General features: G+C 41.8%; 1 protein-coding gene across 3 annotated transcripts in view; it reads right to left on the bottom strand.

Annotated features, from left to right (window-relative positions):
- The window catches only part of GLS (glutaminase), an 81,811-nt gene extending 69,306 nt beyond the window's left edge, over positions 1-12,505 (bottom strand). For all 3 annotated transcript variants that reach the window (XM_046018500.1, XM_046018501.1, XM_046018504.1), the window contains exon 1: positions 12,093-12,505. In XM_046018500.1, coding sequence (XP_045874456.1) covers positions 12,093-12,505 — 413 coding nt within the window. The remainder of the gene's footprint in view (positions 1-12,092) is intronic.
- Between the last annotated feature and the right edge of the window lie 812 nt (positions 12,506-13,317).

Raw genomic sequence — 13,317 nt, 5'->3', positions numbered from 1 at the left:
GACTGTATTACAGTGATGCAAGGATTATAGATATAAGATAAAACATCTCCTCCCCATCTATTAAAATGTGAGAGAGAAATATACACATGTATGGCATGCTGTATAAAATATCCTGGAAAAGACTTTATCTATATTTCAAGAAAGCAATAGAGAAAATTAAAGAAAAGGGAAGGATGGTATAGTCATTTTCTTAATTTTAGAACTTAATTGAGAACAACTCTGGACTAGCTATAGGTATAATGGCAAGTTTCACAGGAAAACTGTATACATTACTTTTGTAAAACAGACTGTCACAATTGCTTCTATACTGTTAAAAAGAGATTTTCTAGGTATCTAAATATATCCTGAATTACCCAAAGATTATTTAATAGTTCCGTACTTCAGTAAGACCATATGTACTTAATATTTCCTAATATAATTACCTCCCTATTATTCGTGGCCCATATATTTCCATCTTAAAAGACAACAGAATATAAACTTGGTTCACAGAACATGAACAGTTATACAAACACGTATCAGTTTCTCCTAGAAGAAACATTAATGTTGATATTAATATCATTTAAACTGGCTTTCAAAGCTGTGACACCAACTTTTAGGTTTTAAAATCAACCTTAAAATGTATCAATTCCATGCCAAAGTTTTAAAAAATAAAGAGGATTACCATAATTTAATGGCATATCCTGGAATTATAAACCTCTTTGTATATAATAAAACAGGAGTTCAGATAGGTCAAGAAACTTCCCAAGACTGCACAGTGGCAAAAATGGATTTAGAACCCATTTCTCCAAATCCAGAGCCCAAATTATTCATCACTACAGTATACTGGCTCTCAAACTTACTATCTAGTTATTATTTTCATGAAGTAGAATTTTTCTAGGACTTACCCTGATCCAAAACCATTAACAGCATTCAGCAATACTGATGACTTAATTATTTGAAGAAAAACTGAGCTAGCCACAAAAACAGCAGTGGAAAATAACAGGCCAATTTTTTACAGAAAATGGTTTGTCAAATAAACTTCAGATAGTGATAGTTTGTCACTTAAAAAAACTGCAGAATAAGCTTTCTATATATTTACAACACCAGTAAATGGTATTTGCTTTGCCTAAAAGCTAAGCAAATGACATAAAATATACACTTCTTTAGCTTATGGTACAGAGCACAAAAAAATTTAAATGACCATATTATTGTCACAGCTAGCAAAAAAAGGTAAATATTTACTTGCTTTTGGGTGAGACTAATTTTTATCCATAAAAAAAAAGATTTAAGTCAACTCTAAAAAATGTGCTTACAAAATAAATAGGTCAAAATTGATACCTATTCAGCATTTAAAAGTTCACACTCTGATTTGAGAATGAGTTAGCATCAACTCTCCGGTAAACAAATAAATGACAAGGTTCTCTCCAAACTTCAAAAGAGGAAGAAATTACTTCAAAGGTCTTTCTTGATGTTACCCCATTTTCTCTCTCCAAAATTTAATTAATACGACTTTGTGGCAACATTTCACAGTAATGTGTTTTGCTATTAAAATTCAAAAGCTAAGGGGCTCCTGGGTGGCTCAGTCGTTAAGCATCTGCCTTTGGCTCAGGTCGTGATCCTGGGTCCTGGGATGGGCTCCCTGCTTGGCGGGAAGCCCGCTTCTCCCTCTCCCCCTGCTGCTCCCTTGCTGTGTTCCCTCTCTGTGTCTCTATCAAATAAATAAATAAAATCTTAAAAAAAATTCAAAAGCTAAAAACTATAGTTTCAAGCATATAGTAACTAGAAAATCCTTCAGGCGTACTCAAGTTTTAATGGCAAAAAAATAGATTATAGGAGACTTTCAAATCACCACATTAGCCACTAGTGATGAACCTGAGCGAGCCATCCAGATTTCCTATGGAAAAATATAAAATGGTTATGACACTCAGCAACTAAAATAAGCTATACATAGAAGATCAGTAAATCCCAAGAAAAATCCCGTTTCATACCTTTTTATTCTTTCCCTTTTATTTCCACTTACTTCCCAATTTCTGCCCTTATGATCCTTTCACTCTCATTTTGTGCCTTCATCTATCTGCCCATTCCTTCCTCTATACCCTTACAAAATACTTGCCTAGAACATAAAAATCATTATTTAAGAAAATGAAAAAGAAAAATACCATGTATTTAACTGGCATCTATGACATGTACAGCATTATGTTAGTTGTTGCTTACAGTTTAAATTGAAAATAGAAGACTCGCATAATGAGGAATTATAATAAGACTATTGGATCCACTCTGAAAAATTACTTCACTGTGGACTAGTAACGTAAAGCATTTTTAGAAGACACGGAATTTCAGCTGGACTTGAAAGATGGCAGGAGTTGAAAACATGGCAACAGAAAGCGATTTCCAGCGAAGAAAACAGAACCACCAAAGGAATGAGGGTAAACATTCACTAGGTGTTTACAAGGAACACCAGTGAAAGCCTAAGATATATGAAAGTGCCCATTTCTACTTATGAGCTGTGAAAATACTTAATGTTCAGGGTTGAGAGAGATCTATATAAACAATAAATGAGACTAACAGGTTTTACTGTTAAGAAAGGATCTCCTACTATCTTAAAACCCTATGTGCTAAAGTAAGGTTTACAGATAAAGACTGATCTCAGAGCCCAGCACCATGTCTAATGTCACAGTTCTTAAGTGGCTGGACCAGAATTAGTCGTGGAAAGCTGGTCTTTGGTTTCTAGTCCTGGATACTTCCCGATATACCACACCAACTACGCTCAGTTATTAGCCCTCCGTTTTAGAAGGAACACCTGGAGCTCACTCCGAATAATGAAAGATAAGACTCCTTACACACTGAAGAATTTCTAACCAAAATGTTAACGGGAATTACCTACATTAGATAACTAAACTGTTGTTCAACTTTGTTAAAACTGTATCCTGTACAAAGTGAGGATCAGACTGTGTTAAATTAGGGCTGCTGTTCTGATTGGACTTTACTGAAAATTACCAAGAGAATGCCAGAGCAAGAAGCACCAAAGCCATAAATCTTTATGTGAGAAGTGGCCAGGCTCATACCAGCTGATGGCAATTTGTCCACATGTACAACTTTAGAAGTCTAACCCGGGGGGCAGTCTGCTGGTCTCTGAGAGGATTACTAGGACCTGGGCAGGTCAAGTCCCCTGATATTCAACTCTGTTACTCCTACCAAACACCTACTCCTTCAGTCAAGTATCCTTTAATAAATCACTCCAGTTGTAAAAATACAGATATTATGTGAATTGTTATTGTAATCACTTTAATACCATTCTAGAAATGATGTCTTTGAAATAATTAAAATATGTAAATAGAAGTTAATGTAAGGCAGACTTCAGAGATACAAAACAAAACAAAACAAAACAAAACAAAAAAAACCCAGCTCTAAAATGGAAGGTGGGATATTCTAAGGGAATTGACTTCAGTCAAGGAAGTATTCAGGCAGAGATAAATAACAATTCTCAGAGAGTATAAAAGAAGAGGAAAAAACATCAGCTGGGGAGATGGTTTGTTTTCTTTTTTTTTTTTTAAGATTTTATTTTTTACTTATTCATTTGGGCGGGGAGGCAGGAGAAGGAGAAGGAGAAAAAGGCTCCCCACTTAACAGGGTCATGACCTGAGTTAGCCACAGGCAGATGCTAAAATGACTGAGCCACCCAAGTGCCCCAGGATATGGGTTTTTAAGGTCTCTTCCAATCCTGTACCTAAAAAAGTAATCAATTCAGTACAGTATTTTATTAATCTACTAGCAGATGAAAAAAACAAAGTAAGTCCTAATACTGCAGGAACTTTAGTCATTTAGTTAGGCCATTTTATGTGGCCAACTTAGAAAATATGTAAAATGAGGTAGAATTAAATGTTTTTAAAGTCACTTCCAATTCTAATTCTCAGTTTTTGAGCTGCTAAAATAGATGTCCTCCTAAATTCCTACACTAAAGACTATAAACTTTACTCACTCAGAAAATACACACACACACACACACACACAGGATCTATAGTCACACATTTTATACAAAAAGTCTAATTATTTGAATGCTTTTTAAAAAGAGAGCACTTATGTCACTGAACTGTAAACTTAAAAATGGTTAAGATAAAAGATTTTTATGTTACGTGCATTTTACTGGAAATTTTTTTTTTTTAAGTTAAAGCAAATTAGGCATGGAAGGTGAGAGTAAGAGAAAATAGGCAAAGTGGAGACATGAAGAATAGGAAGAAGATATAGCAACTGAGGATACAAAAATCCACAAAGGAACAAATCATTCAAAATACAACTAGTCAGAATATGAGAATATACATTACACAACTAAATACAGTTCAATGTTGGGGCCACCAACAGCAAACTATAGCAGCACCCCTGTTTTTGTACATAAAGTTTTACTGCAAGACAGATATGCCTATTCATTTACCTGTTGTCCATGACAGCTTTGCTAATAACCGCTAATTTGAATCGTATTAACATAGACCAGACAGCATGCAAAGCCAAGAATACATACTACTTGGCCCTTCTGAGAAAAAGTTTGCCAACACGTGCCTGAGAGCATCACTATAGCAATGCTCCCTTATGGTAAACCCTAAGTTGGAACAAAAAATATTAAAGTCTATTCATTATAACTTTTTACTGTAGCAAAAAATATGCAACATTTTCTTTTTTCTTTTCTTTTTTTATGCAACATTTTCTAAGGAGACCCACACAGAGAATAGTTTAGGAATAAAAAAGCTTGATGTTTGCAAATAGTGAACACAACTGGATAATGCTGATAAAAGCTGTACAAATCTGTACAAAGCTGTACAAAGACTCACAATCTTTTTTAACTTTTTAATGTAATGTAGGTACTTCCTGTTATATGTACCAGAAACAGGATATTAGGTTAGCAGACTAAGCAAAGTAGAGATTTACAATTTTAAAATTTAACAGATGTGGTTCTTCTAGTTATAGAAGTTATATTTGCAGTTGACCTTTGAGCAACATGGGTTTGAACTACGTGGGTCCACTTATATGTGGATTTTTCCAATAAATACAGTACAGTACCGTAAATGCATTTTCTTTTCCTCATGATTTTAATAACATTCTTTTCTCTCGCTTACTTTATTATAAGAATATAGCACATAATACATAAAACATAATAAAATATGTATTAATTGACCGTTCATGTTATTAGTAAGGCTTCCAGTCAATAGTAGGCTATTAGTAGTTACATTTTTGGGGAAGTCAGGAGATTTTTGACTGTGAGGGGAGGCTGGCACCCCTAACCTCTACATTATTCAAGGGTCAACTGTACTCATAATGAGAAATCTTAGTAACTCTAAAGAGGCAGGAAAAACAATGTCCATTTTCACAAACTACAACTGCTGATATCATTTCAGTTTTTCCTCAGATATGTTTTCTAAGCTTTTTTTTTTTTTTTGAGCTTAAGGATCACTTAAGAGCATACTGCACAGAAAATTTTGTATTCTAACTTCAGGCTTACCATTGTCTTATACCCCCAAAAGTATGTGTATACATCTTAAATGACTGAATAAGAAACTTTCATATGGATGTATCAATGGATTTACTTAACCATTCCACTAATGTTAAACGTAAGTTTTTCTCCATTCTTCTCTAGTATGCATAATACTGTGCCAAAAGTATTAGTGAATAAATCTTTCTAAAACTCAGCCTAGGTGCCTAAAAATGTATGAATATATTTAAAGTTTCATACAGTTTAAAAACTGTTCTTAAAAAGTCTCTATTCCCAAGAACTCCCACCAAGAATCTTTAGTGCCCATGTCACTCAGAATACCCTCATGAAAGTAACAATTTAAAAATCTTTTTTTAGGGGCCCATGGGTGGCTCAGTTGGTTAAGTATCTGCCTTCGGCTCAGGTCATGATCCCAGAGTCCTGGGATCCGAGCCCAGCATCAAGCTCTCTGCTCAGCAGGGACTCTGCTTCTCCCTCTCCCTCTGCTCCACCCCAGCTTATGCGCACGCTCTCTCTCTCTCTCTCTCTCTCTCAAAGAAATAAAATCTTTTTTAGGGGCACCTGTGTGCACACTTTTAAGTGTTTCAGCTCTTGGTTTCTGCTCAGGTTCTGATGTCAGGGTCATTAGATGGAGCCCCATGAGGAGCCACGTTGGAATCTGCACTCGGCCCAGAATCTGCTTGATACTCTATCTTCCCCTCCTTCTGCCCCTCCCCTCTAAAATAAATAAATCTTAAAAAAATCTTTATTAGTCTGTAATGGAAATTAGGAGACAAAAATATATATGCAAATCCTGAAAGTTATCAACTTACTGTCCATTATGTAATATCAATAGTTCCATGTTAAATTATTGCTTTCACTACAAATGTTTCTTTAGAACTCAGTAAGCAATGGTACATACCAACCAGAGATCTTCCCAAAGGAAACCAAGACAACACATTAACATACTCATACCACATTGCAGGTGGCCAGAAAAATTACCAAGTACAATAATTAGTCACATGCACCCTATCTCATAACCAAAGCAGTTTTATACCTGAGCAGATCCAAGGATTAAAATCTTAGTGTCTACCTAAAAGCTATTTAACTCACTTAGAGATATCAACAATTAATAACTATTTTTACAAATATATCTGTTCACTCAGCTTTCTTAAGCATTCCTCTTACTAGAAAAATGACTTAAAAGGTGAAACAGGCAACTCCTTGATTTATACAGGATTTAAAGACTGAGTTCCTCAAAGAATGCAAAACCTACAATCAGACTTTCAGTTTCTATAGCTATAATTTTTCTTCACTTCATAATCACAAGGAAGTAATATATTCTTTTACTTATTTCAAATAACTTTTTGAAACTCAAACCCACAAATGTATTCAACAAAGTTCTCTTCAAAATGACATTTAGCTTTTTCAGATTAAAATAGTGTCCCTCCCACCCGTTACTTTTCCCTACCTACTGCTTCAAAAAAAACCTGAATTCAATTTGGTAGTCATTTCCTGAGTTAGTTGATCTTGAGTAGGCAGACTTCTATGTAAACAGTAAAGCCTGAAAAGAAGCTAAAACTCCAAGACACTAAAGTTCAAGATCTAATTCACGCTTTTTCAGTGAACTTCATCTAAAAATTAATAAGCAGCATGTAGTTTGTTAATTACAGGTCACCACAGATATATTCATGACTAAATAGATGTATGTGGTTTAATATAAACATTAGACAGCAAATAATGTTATGATGTATGTTACAACTGGCCATTAAAAGTAAACTAAAACTCACTGATAACTGTAATTTAAAAAAAATTTTTAATAGAGGAAACCACAAATAAAATCAGAGGGGTTCACTGAAAGCTCCCAATTAAATATACTTTCAATCTCAATTTTAATGAATTATATATATGTTCACTTTTACAAATGAAAAGCAAACACATTATTAAAGGATGACAGAATTTGTCACCTATTTCAGAGAGGTTCTTTCACTTTGAAAAGATCTATCTATATCTGCCAAATACGGTCTCAACTTCATTATCAGTACCGTGTATAGACCCAATTCAATGTTTGCTGAAATGCCTAGACACTTAATCTTACTCTGAGATTTAATTCTTATAGCATATGATTCAATGATTCTTTGACCCTCACTTCCCATTTAATAAATATTAACTACCAAAATAAATCACACAATCTGAAGCTAGGGTGCTGTGGGGAAGAGAGGCCGTGGGAGCCTTGATCCCAGGATCCCTGGGATCATGATCAGATCATGACCTGAGCCTAAGACAGACAGACAACCAAGTCACCCACGTGCCCCTTAATATATTTTTAACTCTGCATATTTAAGATACATTTTTAAAGGCCATGACTTCATGCAGATGAGCAAACATTCAATTACTAACTGCATCATGGGTATGCAGTTTTTTGTTGTTGTTTTTTTTTTTTAAGATTTTTTTTATTTATTTGACAGAGAGAAATCACAAGTAGGCAGAGAGGCAGGCAGAGAGAGAGGAAGGGAAGCAGGCTCCCCGCTGAGCAGAGAGCCCCATGTGGGGCTCGATCTCAGGACCCTGAGATCATGACCCGAGCTGAAGGCAGAGGCTTAACCCACTGAGCCACCCAGGTGCCCCGGGTATGCAGTTTTTGACAGATACTACCAAACCACCCTCCAAAATAGCTGAACTAATTTATACTTCCACTAGCAATGTAAGAGTTCCTACTCCCCTCACCATCTACATCACTTGATTTAACTTAATATCTGCCCATCTGTTAGGGTAAAAATGATCTCATAGTTTTGATGGAAGACTGTTTCCTGTATCGTCAGTATTGTACCCTGAATGAACTACCTGCTTACTAAAGAACATACATGTGCTGAAAATTTCCCAGCCTAGCCCTTTTGTTGTATCTTTTTCCTTTCTAATTAAACAATAAAATGTCCAAACAGAAGGTAACAAAAATGTCCCTCATTCCCACCCTGCTAGCCCTTTTTCACTCTTTACTCTTTACTAAGATAGGATACCCACTTCTGAGTTTTATAGAAATGAAGCGTGGCATGCTTAATGGAGAACAGTATGATAAAATGTCCATGATGGGCAAGCATTTGGCATTAAGGTTGATGAAGAATAATGCTACAGCCTGGTTTGTGATTTTGATATAATGCTCACTCCAGTCTATTGGTATTCTGGAAGGAGAGTGGTAGTTTGAAATTAAAACTCTATAATCTCAGAACAGTATGCAAAATAGATTGAAATGGGACAGAAGAATGAATATGGGGGCACAGAATTTAAATTTGGGTCATCAAACATGTGGAGATAAATGTAAGAAAAGAGTCTGGATGAGAGATGAAATATTACCAGCGAGTCAAAGCTGAGAGAAGGCACAAGTGGGAAAGAAGCAAAGGCCTCAGGGTTTAGCCTCAGGGTTTACTCAATGAGCAAATCCAAAAAAGAGCCAGGAAAGCAAAGAGAACAATTCAAAAAATGAAGAGAGCCAAGCCAAGTGGTTTTCAAAATGATGAAATGATAGCAACAAAAATTAGGTGTACTACAGTCAAAACTGAGCGAAGATCATTACATTTTCTCCAAGATATGTAAGATAGAAGTAAAATCTTAAGCTACATCAGGAATCTAAACCAGACTGAAGCTGGTTGACGGAGATGGCGTAGCCTAGGGTGACACCGGTTCCAAGAATCTGACTACGGAAAAAAAAGATAAGTAGGTTAACGTGCGTATATCCCACCTCTTTCCAGAAAATAATACGATGAAGTTAATAAAATATAGTAAGACCAAGTAAAGCAGGAACAAGAAATATCTCGGCTGTGTTAATAAAAGTTGTATGGTTATTCAGTTCACTCTGAGCTTACTGAGTATACAAGCTAAAAAGAGAAACAGTGCAAATCAAGAAGTTTTATGTAAGTACAATAATTTCTCAAGAGAAATTTTTTCTGGAAATTAAAAAACCAAAAGAAATTTCTCATATGTGAGCTTAAAATTCAAAGGTCAATGTCTCTGTCATGTTTCACAATAAATGAAGCAATTTTTTGTTTAATAAAGATTTATGTAGCATTTAACACATATCAAATATTGTCCTAAGCCTTTTACAAAACGTCAACTCATTTAATTTTCACATGGCTATTTCTTTTAATAATCCCCCATAAAACCTGGCAGAGTCCTGAGTGCTGGCATTCCAGATGGCTGGCTGGCTGAGGGATGGACTGTGCTTCGGAAGCTGAGCATTAGAAAGGATAACAGGATCAACGGGAGGCTTACCTCCAGAATGAGAGAAATGTTTATCTCGCAAAGGCAAAATCGAAGGAGTCGAAGGAGGAAAGCTACATTTGGAAACCAGAGCATTCAGGAAATTGAATCTTTCGTAAGATTTAAAAATTTTTTGGCAATCTTGAGACCAGTGCTCTTCAACTTTATACATGGATTGGAGGCAGCTAGGGTTCACTCTTTAAATCCTTGACTGAAAGCTCTCAGGGTTATCATATATTTGAATTGTTCCTGAGCCAGTCTAGCTATTACTCCAAACTTTGGTGGCAAAAAAATAAAGACCTTTATACTAAGGTAAACGAGATTACCTTCTTGGTCATTAAAACTCCAGGGGCATCTGAGTAAAAAATTTTTTTTAAAGATTTGATTTATTTATTTGACAGACAGAGATCACAAGCAGGCAGAGGCTGGGGGGGGGGGGGGGGCGGAGCAGGCTCCCTGCTGAGCAGAGATCCTGATGCAGGGCTCCATCCCAGGACCCTGAGATCACGACCTGAGCTGAAGGCAGAGACCTTAACCCACTGAGCCACCCAGGCGCCCCCTGAGCCAATATTCTTAAAGGAATCCCTCTCTAGATCGGTTTTCTTTGGTGGTTAGGATATAGTACACTACAATTTTTATGCATCATTGTCAGTAAGTATTAGCCAAAGTGTTTGAAAGTTATTGCTAAGAGATCATCTCTTATTCAGAAGACAATGAAGCTAGAAACTTCTGGGAAACACGTGAATCACAAAAGGAGCTCAATTTCCTATCCGACAAAAAGGAAAAAAAAGAGGGACACTAAAGCCACTGAAGAGACACAGACTGGAAGACATTTTCAACAGAAAGGTGCTCCCATTCTACAGCCTTAACAACAACTTTTAAATGCTGGCAATTGCATTTTGCAATTCCGTAACTCCGGGCTCAGGTATTTAAAGGAGTTCCAAGCCTCCTAAACCAGATGATAAGGTACAAGAGAGTTCCACGTGAGATTAAGCACACGTTCTATTCCCTAAAAAACATGAGAGGTCAAAATTTAACAGAAGTCTAGCTTTCTGGACCTTGAAGGGATTTAAATCATCTAAGATGTTAAATGACCTGCCTATGGTCCTACGGCTACTTTGCGGCACAAAATCTTTATCACAGAATACCACAAAACTTTCCCCATCACGAAATATGTAGTTTTTTGTGGTTTTTTGTTTTTGTTTTTGTTTTTAAGTGACATTTTTCAGTCTGGGAAAACTTTAGCTTGGAATGTTTTAGGAAGGTGCCAACTTCAATTACAGGAAACGTTAGGCCGGCCTGAGACTGAAAATACAAAAATCAAACCAGCACTTTCAGTTTGGCTTAAGGTGATCTGAGGCTGGAGACAGTAACGTTAAGTCACAAGAAGGCAGAAGAGGTCGCCTAGCGTCAGGACAGTGTCAGCAAACAGGAAAGTATAAAGAAAGCGTACGGATATATTTTCACTCACGTGGAAAACAAAGTTTGCGTCCATTCATATCACACAAACCATCCAAGAAACTGCTTCCCATATTGCGGAGGAAAAACCCACTGAGCTTTGGGTCGGAACCGCTGTGCGGCATAGAGGACAACCCTCTATCGCTAAGCCACGCCGGCTGCGCGGCTCGGATTTTTCAGTGTTGTACCGGCCACCCTTCATCTTGGCTATGCTGATTTTTATTTTTAAAAATTCACGCACTCGTGAGAGACATCGGCCAGGCCAAGGCTGGTCCAGGGCGAGCAGGTAGTCTCCTCCTGCGCGCCCCATCTCGGCCACATGACTCTCCTCCTAATCTCGCTTCGAAAGCACGATTTCCGGCGCCCCAGATGGCTGCACAGCGCGCCGGGAGGGGCCACTCCAGAAAGGTTACGGACGTTCTGCCACGCGAGGCTCTAAGGAGACCGTGGCAGCGAGCGAACGGGGGCGGCTCGCGGAAGAAACCCGAGCCGGGGAGCGACGAGTCAGGAGCCGGGAAGGCAGCAGGCGGGCTCCACGCCGACTCCCGAATGTCACTCGGCGGAGCGGTTCGTGCGGCATCACCCACGAGAGCTGGGCCGGCGCCAGGTGCTGCAGCCGGGGGCCGGCGAGCGGCGCACGCGGCGATCACAGGCGGCCGCGACTCCCGGGCCGGGGGGGCCAGGCCTCCCCCCCCCCCCCCCGCGGCTCCTCCCGGGCGGCCCGGGCCGGGGGCGGGGAAGGGAAGTGGGGGCCTCGCGGAGGGGCGCCGGCAGGGAAGGCGCGGGCGGGGCCGGACCTAATCACATGGCGCAGCCTGCGCAGGCCGCCGGCATCTCTTTCTTTCTCTTTCTCGAACCTCCGCTCCCATCCCGCCCCACCGCAGGCCCCTCCCGGGCCCCGCGCAGGGGGAGGCCGCGTCCGCCCCGCTGAGACACTCACTTTTCGCCCGAGGCCACCAGCTCCTTGCCCTCACTGTTGCCGAACGCGTCCGTCTCCCCGGGGCCGTCCTTGGGGCCGGGAGCCGCCGGGGCCGCGGGCGGCGCCGCCCCGGGCTGCTGCTGCTGCTGCTGCTGCGGCGGCGGCGGCTGCGGGCCCCCCTTGCCCAGCTCCTGCAGGATCTCCGAGGGGGAGCTAGACAGTCCCCGCGCGAGGGGCCCCGCCGGCCGGCCGCCCCCGCCCCACCACGGGTGGAGACGCGCGGCGGCCGCTGGGCCGGCGGTCCCCTGTCCCCCGCCTCGGGGACGCCGGCACTGTGTGGCGAGAGGCTGCGCCCGCCTCAGAGCCGCGCAGGAGGCGGCGGGAGGCCGCAGGAGCAGGTCCCGCAGCATCGCCGAGCCCCGCAGGCGCATCATGCCGCCGGCTCTGTCAGCACCCGCTCGGCGGGGAGGATGCTCGGGGAGTGGGCGGCCGCTGTCCTCCGGGAACGCGGCCTCGGGTGGGACGCCGAGAGGGCGACAGAGGACAGGAGCGGCGACGTGGGTGTGGTTTCGGTTCCGGCTCGCGCAGCTTCTGCGGCTCCTGCGCGGCTGCTGGCTCCCGCTCCTCCTCACAGGGCCGAGGGCTCCGCACTGAGGCTGAGGCGCAGGGGAGGGCTGGAGACATTCCGCGCTCACCCTCGTGGGGGCGGGAGGACACTGGCGTCCTTCCCCCTCTCCCCGCTCCGATTGGCTCGTCCCCTCGACCTCTCTCCTGATTGGTGCCTGGAGCAGTCAAATTTCTCCCGGCGCCGGGTGCGCGCTGAGTCGGGGCGGGGGCAGGGGCGCGGCGGAGGGGGGAAGCGGACTGACGTGCGAGGCGTGGGAGCCAGGCGGGGCTCCTGCTCGGCCTCTTCCTCGCGCTTTCCCGCCGCGAGGCTGCGCTCGTGGGGACCTGGGGACCCGGGGGTCTCGGCTTACGAAGCCGATTGGCTCCCGGACTCGGGGACTTCGAGCCCGTGGTGGAGACCGACGAGCAAGCCGAGGGGCGCGCAGCCCGCCGGCTGGGCCGCGGGGGCGTCTGGGCCGCCGGAGCTCGGCTGGTCCAGGCTGCGGTCGGCCCGGCCGTCCGGAGAGGGCGTGAGGCGACACCTCCGGTGGCCGCGGTCCAGGGAAAGCAGCCCCGGACGAACGTCGTCTCCCTCCCAAATGTTGCATTTACTTGAAACTTTCCATGGTTGGCCACTACC

Source organism: Meles meles, chromosome 9 (assembly GCF_922984935.1).
Source record: "Meles meles chromosome 9, mMelMel3.1 paternal haplotype, whole genome shotgun sequence".
In the NCBI taxonomy this organism is placed as follows: domain Eukaryota; kingdom Metazoa; phylum Chordata; class Mammalia; order Carnivora; family Mustelidae; genus Meles; species Meles meles.
Note: the sequence above shows the minus strand (reverse complement) of the source record. Positions and strands in the feature narration are given on the sequence as shown.